An 11722-nucleotide genomic window follows, 5' to 3' on the forward strand; every position below is an offset into this window, starting at 1 on the left:
TATTACTTGAATATAGATGAACAATTTGGTTTTAATAAAAATCATAACACCGAAACATATATTGAAGAAATTAATTATCGTGTATAACGTCACTTAAGAATATATTTAAAGGTACTTTCAAACTACTCATCTTTTAAAATTCAATTCTAATAAGAAATAGAATTTTCCAAGGATGAAAAGCCAATTTAAATAAACGCAATATTGAACAAGGATGTCATGTCTCTTGCATCGTGACAATCGCAATGTGTGAAGATCACAATGCGTAAGTTGAAGCACCACTGTAAGATGTTTGACTTTTTATGATTTGGTGGTCCATTTGATTTCAAGTTCAAATATTTGCATAAACCTCGGAATCCCAAACCCTGTTTGTCTATGCTATCCTTGGCCATTTGGGACACTAAACCCTGTTTAGCCGATACCGTTGCAATCCGCCGCCGGCACCGGCCATTCAGGATCTACTCAACCCAACTTCGCTGGAGGCACGAGAAAACCTAGCTCATTCTTGTTTGTGCTGTGCCCGATGACACCAGCCGAAGAATGTTATAAGCTCAATTCTGCCTAAACTAGCGATGCAGCACAGCACTAGCAGCAGCTCAGAACATAATCAGCAGCCGAATAAACATCATGCTTTCTAGTAGAAAGTACAGGAGAAAGCACCAACCACGCAAGATGCCAACCATGGCATATACAACTGAAGGAGCATCACATTCGTGGCAACAGCATTATAGTAATAACAGCATAATAGTGTATTACCATATGATTTTCATAAAGTACAACAAGCCAACATGCACACTAGGTGATTCCGTCGCCTCACCTTACAAATTATTCTTTAGGTCACCCCTGTGCCGACGCTCACACTCAAGCGCTTACAGCCCCCGGAAACCACACGTGATTGGTAATTACATGCTTTAGAAACTCATGCACCAAGCTTATCTATTCAACAGAGTAGCTTCTGCATGCATCTTGTTCCGTCCTAAGCGGCTTCCTCTTCAAGGGTGTTAACCCGTTCGCATTCATCAATCCATTCGCTGTATCTGCAAAAATTTTAAATTCTTTTGAGAGTGAGAGGGAGAAAGAGAGGTATAAGCAGAAATGAAGAGGAAGCTATGGCCACAATTAACTTACATGTCTATCGCCTCAGTTAAAGCTGCAGAAATTACAAAGAAAAGTGGGTCAGGACGAATACACAAAACAATCTTTTCTGGAGAGGAGCAAAAACGAAAGAAACAGATTCAACCACATATAGTTTAAGGAACTACACATTCTCAGCATCTAAATCACCCGAAACATTGAGGCAGTCAAGTGCAGAGAGCTCTTATCAAACGAATTGCACTCGCTGCTTTCACATTGCACAAAAATAGAGGAAGAGTACCAAACAAACATTATTTAGCTCCAGTCATGACTTTTGGCAAAGATGATAGTCTAAACCAGAATTCCAGTGTCAGCAGATTATGGTCTTCTCTGCTTCCTTATGACAAACCAAATCTATACAGCTAAAACGATACTGATGGCTCTTGATCTCTTTTGATCAAGATATACGTTAAATAGGGCATTCTAGACGTCTTGCTTGCAGAAAGTATTTGTATTGCCCACAAATCATCCTATCAAAAAGCACATAGATGTCGCCAGAACTTCATTGAGTCATTATGAAAACATAAGTAGTTTTTACCAGTATCATCATAAACATATACTACAAGTTGCAATCAGCAGAAAGTATGGGGGGAAGTATACCTGTGATGCTAGTGCTAAAGCTTTCCTGGCAGATTCCGCAGATGGCTTCACCAATGAGGTTCTTCATATCACTGAAATCAAAAACTGAAGATGAGAGTGCAATATCTCTAAATCAACAACATCAGGAGGGCAATACTTTGAACTTAAATTTTCTGGCTACAATGGCATTCCCTCTCAATCATCCATTTTCCCTCCCCTCTATGTTGCCATGTTAATTCCCTTCTAATTTCAATTCAACGCTTCCAAAGAGCAGAATTATCAGTGACATTGCAACTCTGGCGACAAAATATTTCTAAACCTCGAGTTAAAGCAACTAGAGTTTCTTGGCAAGCACATGATATTACAATTTCCAGACATGCCAGGCTCCAACAGAAACTGTCCAGAAATAAGGTAAAAAGGGAGAAGACGAATTCAAGAGATACTTGCATTCGACATTCAACACTTGTGCCATGGTTGCAGAATGGACAGCTGAAGACTGTATCTAGCTTGTCCATTCGCTTCTTAGGAGGTGGCTTCGCCCTTGACTTCCTCTTTCCCATGGCTTAAGTTCCTTCTGCATACATATTTTACCAAAAGAGTCAGTAGCTAAGAGCAAAATATAGTAGCATACAAAATTCCACAAAATGCAAAACTCAAGACCTTAACCAAAAAGACTAAGGAACAACCCCATAAGCTTTAGTTCTAGACCAGGAAAAAGGCCATACAATCCCTCCCAGAAGGACTAAACGTGCCATGCGTTAAAAAGACATCGAGTGTGCTCTCGGAACAAGAACTACTTTCCTCAGGAAGCTGGATTCTATAATGACAATTTTCTATCCAAGCAGAGATTCCAGCATGATAACACTCGGTATCCCAGGTTTCCAATAAAAATCGCGGGATATCCATATCGTACGGAAAACACACGCTAGAAAGGACTCCTACTGATCTTCACAAAGATCACAGCGTGCTACAGAAGGAAAAGCTGCAAATCTAGCCATAAACAACTTGACAAATATCTGACTCACAAATTAATACCCACAAATTCCACACAGAAGCCTCGAAGCCAGCTGAAACTCAGCCCTCAAGAACTCCACAAATTTAGAAACTTTAAACGATCTAGCGACTACCCAGTTCCCCTCTTTCAGCTTCTATCAAACCCAAGCATCTCTCCTATTCAGTCGGCAACCAAGCACCTAACTCGATCATACTTCCCCAATCCACACCGCCCACATACGAGATTTCTCCTATCGCACCATGCCCTCTAACGTCTAAGCCGATCTAATCCACGCCCCTTCAAGCACAGGGCAAGGGCAACCGATGACGTCGAAGTCGGTTCCGACATCACCCAGAGAGTCCCCCAAGAACTCAATCGGATCAACCGGGACAAACCCCGGAACTCGATCGCGGCCGCCCGCAAAAACCGAACCTCAATTTCGGGTATTTCCCTCAGGAACCGCCGCCGCACTCGGTAAAGCAATAACCCCCCCACGCGCGGCTGACTACGGCCGATCGGTATCCGCAGAGCGGTCGAAAGCAGAGCAGAGAGCGAAGGGGAAGAGTACCGAGATCGCGCGTCGATGGAAACCCTAGAGATGGCGAGCTCTGTCGAGGAGGGACGGAGGAAGCGGATGAAGAAGTGGTGGAATTTGGAGAAGACTAGAGAGGAGAAGAAAGAAGAGGCCGAAGGAGGGTGGGAAGTTTCAACTGCAGATAAAACGTCGTTTCTACTCTCAAACTTTTTGTCATTTTGTGCCGTCCATTGCCAACTCTAATCAAATACGTAATATCAATACAATCCCTAACTTTAATCTAATATACAATATTATCTCTTAATTTTTAGTTTATATAATGTGATTCTTCAACTTTAATTAAATACTTAATGTGACTCGTGAATTTTTAAATATTTTTATATATTTAAAGATTATGTTAAATGTTTGTTGATAATTTAAAATTTATGAATAATATTGCACGTCAAAATTCAGGAATTATGTTATATAAATTAAAAGTTTGACGGCCGCATTGCACATTAAACTTGAGTACCTAAGATACTTTAAGAAATTGGGAGGATACTTTCATATGTTTTAAAATAATACCTTTAAAATGACCTCTTGAAATTTTTATTAGTGATTAAGGTCAAATAATCTTAAAACACCGTGAGTAACATGTTTACTTTTGAATGCTCCCTCAACTTGCATCCTTTCTTACATAGTCATACATATATACATACATACATGCATACATAATATATATTATTTACATCATCACAAAAATTATGGTCCCTTGTGAGTATCGTGACTCCATAGATTTTCTCGGTAGGATCGAAAAGCAAAAAGATCATAGTCGTTTAGTAGACTAAGATTTCGATCATGAAATAAAGAATGCTTTTACGTCCCAAGGTTATTTGAGAGAAAAGTTTTAACAAATGGGGCAATCTGAAATTTCATGGACATCGTGTGGGCCGAAAAAGAAATTCTCGCAGGTCAATCTAGAAATCAATGTTTTACAAATCAGTCCATTTTCATTAGAGGTATGCAAAAAAATCGAGACCTGCGCAGACCGCCCGAAACCAAATCGAAACTGCCCGGAACCAATGATTATTAATAAAACTAGTTCGATTCCCAGTTCCAATTTATAGAAACAGGTGGGTACCAATACCAATCCACCCAGCCCATGGCGAATCCGCCCACCTATCCACCCGGACCAGACCGGTGTTACAGTGTAAAGAGGGTTCCTTCCATATTTGTCACGGGTGTAGCACATATTCACATTTACGTTCGACAATTAACCTTTTGTTGTTGCGAGCTGTAGGGGTGAAAGTTTCCGAGAATCCAACTCTCCAGCAAGCTCAAGTTTCTAATTTGGAATCTCATCAATGAATTTTTCATGTCGAAGCATTGCTACTACATGTAATGTCTCATCGAGCAGAGAAGCCACATCTCCTTCAGCTGCTGCTTTGTAAAGCATCCACTCCATTTTCGCTCCTCAAGCTCGGAAACAAATCTGGGCTTCACAATTGCGTTTGGCTCATAGCATTTTGCTATATAAATGGCCAAGAAAGTCAACTCTGGAAGACGGCGGAAGCGATGGCGAAAATGATGGCGGTGGTTGGGACGGAAGCAGCACGAGGGTTGCGACCGCTCTGCCGCAGCGCTATTACTTATGAAAAATAAAGTTACCATAGTCGGGAGAACTAAAATAAGTAAATATGGGAAGGGCAAAAAGGGGAAGGTGCAAAGGTTGAACTGTTCTATGGATCCACCAAGAACCGATTGGATCGATGGTCCGATTTCCGAGTGAATCCATACAACCAGTGGTGGGTAGTTCTTGGTTTTAAAATTTTTTGGAATCGATTCTTAGCGATCGGTTTCGTCCACCCGGACCGTGTACACCCCTAATTTTCGTACTTCCGCGTTTGCAAAACGACCCCCGCCCCTTGGCCTCCGCTCTTCTTCTTCTCCGTCTCCTTTTCCTTCTTCACCACCGAGGAAATGTCGCTCCTTCACTCTCTCTCGCACTCATCCTCTCTCTTCAGTCTTCACCACCGCCACCGTCACCGGCGTCGCTCCACCGCCCGCCTCGACCGCCTCCTCCTGCCGCCCTCCGCCGCCGCCGCCTCCTGCCGCGGCGGCCACCCGCGAGCCCTCCCGTCGTCGGAGCAGGAGTTCCTGGAGTCCATCGCCGACTCCGACGAGAGGCTGCTGCCCTGCGTCAGGACGTACGAGAACGACGCCGCTCGGCTCGGCCTCGTCGGAGCCGTCGACTTCGGGCAGGCCCTGACCGCGGCCGCGGCCGACGGCGGCGAGGCCGCCCGGGAGCACGTCGAGTCCGGCGCGCGCGCGATGGTGGTCGAGACCGTGTATCCTGGAGGCGCTGATGGCCGGAGCACCGTCTCGACGCGATTGGTGAGCTTTGATTGCTGAAGCCGCGAGTCTTCTTATTTTTTCTTGTTGTAATCTCTGGCTTTTTCTTGCTGTTTGAGGCATGATATGGGCGGAAATAGCGAAGGAAATGTGGATTTGACTAGACATGATTGCGATTGACTAGATAGGGACGTGTTTAGAGGCGTTTTGAATTTGATTGTTTTGATGAATGATGCGGAATGGCGTGAATGTATCGTGGTAGAAATCATTTTCTGATGATGTTAATTAGGTTTTTCGAGTAAGATTAATAATGAACTGAGCCAATAGGAGTTACGGCCATCTGCAATGAGGCAACATGAATCAGCATTATTTCCTGAAATTGATGTTCTTCTGATAGGTGGTAATATCAGTTGAGGAACTCATGGTTTGAGAATGACACGTGATGGATACATGCGCTAGGAAATTAGGAAGCATAAGTTTTGAATTCCTTAAACATGTTTCACTGTGGTTGGTTTGCATTTTGGTTGTCATTCCTGATTTGTGTTTTGCTATTGTGGGTATCGTTAAATCCAAAGTACTGGCTACGGAGACCGAAAGTTTCCATGGAATTTGACATTCCATGAACCTGATCAATCAATATCTTTTCTAGCCGATTCACAGATTCTTGACTAGTGAATGATGTTGTTTGAGAAGTATTTCCACTTTCCTTCATCCTATTGCAGCACCTTTTTGGAACATAAGTTGCAGACTGTCTTTTGTGACAGTAAACTTCAATTGTGCATCAAGTTATTTTCTGCATGTTATGTCCCTCTGTGATTTAGATACAAAGATGATGTATGTCCCCAGTCAGGTTGGACTATTTCACCTGAATGAAAGAAAGTATTACTTCTAAAATAATGCTCTATTATGCTTCAGTGTAGGCAATGCATTTTTTCTAGCTGTCCAACTACCAGTTGCGAAAAAATGGCTTGAGATATTACAGGTGTAAGGACAGCTATACTGATACCACAATCATGAATGTTTTTGAAAAATTAATTTGCAAATGTGATATACATCTCTTTTTCCTCCCAGTATTTGAAATTTTTCTGTAAGCACTTGCTTGTAATACGGTGCTCTTCAACAGGCCCTCAGGTTATAACAACTGTCACCTTCTGATGGATTGATTTGATAATTTTGGTTTTACGGCTTTTACTTAACTGCTTCAAATCTCAAAAATAGGTTTATCTGAAATAGTATTTCGATAATCATATAATGAACTATAATGAACTACCATCTTACTCAAATGTACTTATTCATACCATCTTTTCTTTAGTTTCTGCCGGCCAGGAAAGTTAAAGAGAAGGCACGCAAACTTAAAATTACCAAAGACATGCTGGGCAGCCCAACATCAAGCAACATACTTGCCATGACATTTAGACAAGTAGTTGTGCAGCAGCTTTGGAATTTTCAACTAGTATTGTTTCATCCTGGAGCTGAGCGAAATATGGAAGATCTTGAAAGCCACAGAGAGGTGAAACTTCTTTCTATTGATAGCCTTTTAGCGTTTATAAATTTACCATTTATATCAGTCTGATATGACTTTATGCTAGCATGTCTGTCCTGCAGGTGCAACATGATACTGATGGCTTCAGTTCTCTTATGCATTAGGTCCCTGTGTCCTTTGCCCTCAGCTCATCGGATGAACAAGTCATTTCTATGCTTGCTGAAGTTGTTTGTACATCTGCTCTTCAAAGTACTGAACAACTTGTACTTGATAATGCACATGGTGAAATTTTTAGTGCTGTCTCGCGATGGTTTAGGAAACCCAGAAGGTTTTCTTCAAAGGATTCTTCAGTTATTTTGTGGAAGTTATTTGAAAATGAGATGGTTGAAAATGCCACAATTTTGTTGGAACAATTTAGCGCGAGCAAGGGAAAGATTCGGCTTCGTAAACCAGGATCAAAGTTCTTTGGGTGGACACGGGCCATGCAGTCTAAACTGGAGAAGATTGGTGGTCCTGACTTCTGTGCTTGGTTAAGTGAATATGTACCTGCCTACCGGCTTCAAGTTGATACTCAAAAGCTGCAGGATCTGAAATTAGATGGCTGGAGACAACTCGACGAGAGTATGCAAGAGGTTCTTTTGACCCAGTCCCAGATGGTACCTTTCTTCTTGTTTTTAGGCTTATGCCTCAACTGTGTTTTGATTATTTTTAGCAGATGCCTTTTGTCAGCACTCCAGTATGAATATTAGTTTGATCTTTGAAGTCTAAAAGTGATTATTTGGAAACTAAATGTTGATTTCCTTTTCAAACTAATTGCCCTTATTCAGTATCATACTTTGAAATTATTTAAGCGTTAGGTTGTTGCATCTAAATTTCAGCAGTAAATGATGCGCATCATGCATGTTGACTCTTGATGGAATTTGCAGGCTGGATTGGCTGACATACTAGATTTGTTCTATGAAGACGTTTATACACTGCCCACGAAAGAGCTTTCATGTGACATGGTCGTGAATCCTACCATCTTGTCCAATGAAAAGGTTAGCTGAAGCATATTCTAGGTTTTCTTTACTACTAGAACTAGAGTAAATCATTGATGACTTTATATAACCATGCTTCATGATTGTTACTTTATATGAATTCTGTATCCAATAGAGTGCTTCCAGATTGGTTATACGAATGGAGTGGAGACAGCAAACTATTTAAGTAGTCTATGTACTCCTTATTGGACAAGGGAACACGGCTTTTGCCCATGTCCATGAGATACCATTGTTAAGTTGCAGAATCTTGGTCGTTATCATTGGTCTTAATGAGAGAATTTTTTTTATGAGATTGGATCTCGGATGCCATCAAAACTTGTCAGAAATTTTTAGTCTAAGCTAGGATGACTAATGTGGACATTATCACCTTTAGGTGTGGTTTTTGTTGATTAACAAAGTGATTTATTGACTTTTGCCCACCTTGCACCTTTGATATTTGCTTTGTTTTGTTCACTGCTCATGTGGTTTTCCATTATCTTTTTAAGCATGAAATGAATGATCCTTCATTTCTCTTCTTTGACTAGATAATGAGTTTTTTTATTCTCTCCCTTACATAGAAAAGTTTACTCTCCCATTGAGATTGCATGCCGTGTTATTTCATTTATGTTCCATAGTCTTTATTTTGTCAATTTCTCTGATACCATACATGCACAAGTATTTTTACGTATTTAATAAGCAATTTTCAATTGTCCAAGATGCGTTGACAACCAAATTCGATTGGATTACCCTACTAATCGATTCAACGTATGCATTCTTCATGCCAAAATTAATGACAAGATACTGGCACTGATTGACCATGAAAGTGGCCTATAGTGATTGTGAATGAAATTAGCTTCCTTGCAGTTTGTAGCAACTTATTAAAAATGATATGAACATTACTATGGTCTGTTGTGAAGGATAGGAAAATTTACATGTTTTTGGCCTTAATTATATTCAAGCGTCCATTTTTTATCTTTTGCCTTCTTACTAGGAAACTCTTTAGGTGAGCAAACCTAGGATGTAAAATATTTTAGTGATCTCATGGATCTGTTAAAAATGCGAGTGGCAAAGAACCCCCTCATGCACCTGAATCACACAAAAACCTGTGCATTAATGTGCGCATATTTCTCAACCCTCTTTCTAAATCTGGGGTTTGCCACGAGATAAGATGGTATTTGTAAAATCGGAATTTTTGAATTGTCAAGCCATTCAGATTATTAGGGGAAACTGGTGGCTAAACATTGTTCAATTTAGTCTGCTGAGAAACAGTTTCTGGACAATGATTTGACATGATAAATCCTTTGGATTAGAATAGATGTAGTTTTTCTTTTTTTTGGGTCAAATATTAGAATATAGAGAGTTCAACATGAAATTTTAGAACTTTTCTGTGCACTGTCCCGTGTATGAGTGTGAGATCTTCATTTATCGTATGCTGTAACATGCACTTCATTAACAGTAGTAGAACATCATGTGTTTGCTTTACTAATTTATACTCAGCTGATGTAACTTTTATTTAACGATGGTAGTTTTATTCATTTGTGCAGTGGAGCTCATCCTTATTAAAGATGCTATCTCTTGCCTCTGTTGGTGTGATTTTTGCCGTTGCTCTCAAAGCTTCTGGTCATTGGTTTTTGCCTCAGTTTGCCAAGGACAAGAGATACCTGGATGGACATGAAACTCCTCCATCTGAAATCGACAGTTTGCATGATGAGCCGTCTGATCAAGCAAAAGTATAGCCTGAAGATGGCAACAGGATTCCATCCACCATGAGTACTTATGGGATCGGTGCCCGTCTTGGTCCCATGCCAAGGAGACATCGGTTAGTATCCCATGAAGTCACTAAAATCATCTAGCAGAGAGATGCATCATCAGTATCTGAAGCTGCCATTTTAGTAATTAGGCCGTGAAGATAGGATCAAACCATGAGAATTGTTTTTGGCCTAAAGTTTTATGCAGGGTTCTCGGGTTTGTGTTTTTTCACTCTCTTCTAAAATTTGTTTAGAAGTACAGAAACAGTGTATTTCTGCAGCTTGGCTATCTTGATTTTGTGACTACTGATAGTCCAAGTGTTTTGCCTGCTCTCCTGTGTGAGAGTATGGAGTTTTTTGGTTCACAAATGAAGCAGGCTGGAAAGTAAATAAAGTTCTAATAGCACTTTGCAATTGTTTCTTACACGAGTCTCTTCAGAGCTTCCCATTTTAAATATTTTCTCCCTCTTTAGATTGGTAAGTGTCGCATGCTCGCGATCTCAAGTGTCGGCCTAAGCCAGACCCATGAAAAATCGACGCCATTTGTCTTTACGCATTACAAAAAAATCATTACTTTTCTAATTCTATCAATCACCTAGTCTTAGTACGTAGTACTTAACACTTAACAGAAGTCGAACATTAGCGATTTCTCCATCGTTGCCTACGTGCACGCATTGCAACCCTTTGCAAAAATGCAAGGAGTAGGCAGCTCATGAAGTTGTCATTGCACGAGTAACATTGGCGCAGCTACAACAAGAAAAAATTGAATGAGGGATGGTGAAAATATTAACTACGTGCATTTTTTCCACCCTGCTCGTATAACATCAAATCGGCAAATTATCATATTAACGAATCATATAATAAAAGTTTTATGCATTTATAGACGAATTCAGAAATTCACTTTTGAGTACATGTACACTTCTGGCTTATTAGAGCTGAATCTCAGTCAACAAATTTAATTGATTGCTCAAAAGAAAATTACAAACGTACTATCTAAATAATCGAGGTAAATTAGATCAAGAGACGAAAAGAGAATCCTCTCGCCCTGAGAACAAAATGTACAAGAATAGAAATTTCTGGGTCTGGGCAGATATTTCATACTTGTCGGGCGCATATATTTTGCACGCCCATGGGCCAATCATTCATCTCGATATCATTCGGCCCAAATTGTTCATCTTTTATTACTTACTGCATTTGCCATTGAAGCGATGCTTGGCAGCATCGGAGATGGACTTCCCTAAGCATAGACAAAATCGTCCGAGGTGAGACGTACACCAAGTGGGGAATGTCAATACGGTATCATCCATTCGACCATAGAAAGAAAGGTATCATCATTTGCCATGATTTTCTTAAAATATGTTGTTGAAAATACTTCATCAGATGAACAACATCACGTCGACATGTCACGTGATATTAATGTTACATATTAGATTTTTTTTTTTTGTCTTCATAAAGAAATAGTCCATACAATTTATTTTATGGGAAAGACAAAACTAATTGAATTCCTATGAATGGACAACCTTACAATACACTCTAATGTTTGTATATAACTAAAGAAGTTTAGTGCATAGTGATGAGCAGATTTTCTGCAATATTTTGCATTTTTCTTTTACCTCCTTATCAAAATCGTTAAGTACTTCCAGATGTTCCAATTTCAGTTTATGTCAACCGAGCGACGGCGAACCTAAGATATGGCAAAATGAAGAATCTAAATAACACAGATTAGTCTACGCCATCCATCGAGCGATAAGGGTAATCAAAAAGTAGCAGAGCTCCTTTTTTTAAAATATTAAATACCTGAAATTTTCTGACAAAAGAAATACCTGAAATTTCGTACTATACAACAAATGACACGTAAGGCCACATATATTTTTCATAATTATCGAAATCTAAATAACATTTGGA

General features: G+C 40.0%; 2 protein-coding genes across 2 annotated transcripts; one reads left to right on the top strand and one right to left on the bottom strand.

Moving 5' to 3' along the window:
* Positions 1-686: 686 nt before the first annotated feature.
* On the bottom strand, positions 687-3446 carry LOC104440971 (transcription elongation factor 1 homolog). The gene is made up of 5 exons (XM_010053948.3): positions 3273-3446; positions 2158-2284; positions 1732-1802; positions 1126-1147; positions 687-1034 (listed from the first exon to the last, which is right to left on the bottom strand). The coding sequence occupies exons 2-5, from the start codon at positions 2268-2270 to the stop codon at positions 974-976; spliced, it is 267 nt and encodes an 88-aa protein (XP_010052250.1). The 5' UTR covers positions 2271-2284; positions 3273-3446; the 3' UTR covers positions 687-973.
* Positions 3447-5130: 1684 nt separating this feature from the next.
* Positions 5131-10241, top strand: LOC104440972. Its single transcript, XM_010053949.3, has 5 exons — positions 5131-5612; positions 6883-7080; positions 7218-7709; positions 7980-8090; positions 9614-10241. The coding sequence occupies exons 1-5, from the start codon at positions 5199-5201 to the stop codon at positions 9803-9805; spliced, it is 1407 nt and encodes a 468-aa protein (XP_010052251.2). The 5' UTR covers positions 5131-5198; the 3' UTR covers positions 9806-10241.
* The last annotated feature ends 1481 nt before the right edge of the window (positions 10242-11722 follow it).

The sequence above is a fragment of the Eucalyptus grandis genome, chromosome 4, assembly GCF_016545825.1.
Source record: "Eucalyptus grandis isolate ANBG69807.140 chromosome 4, ASM1654582v1, whole genome shotgun sequence".
Taxonomy (NCBI): domain Eukaryota; kingdom Viridiplantae; phylum Streptophyta; class Magnoliopsida; order Myrtales; family Myrtaceae; genus Eucalyptus; species Eucalyptus grandis.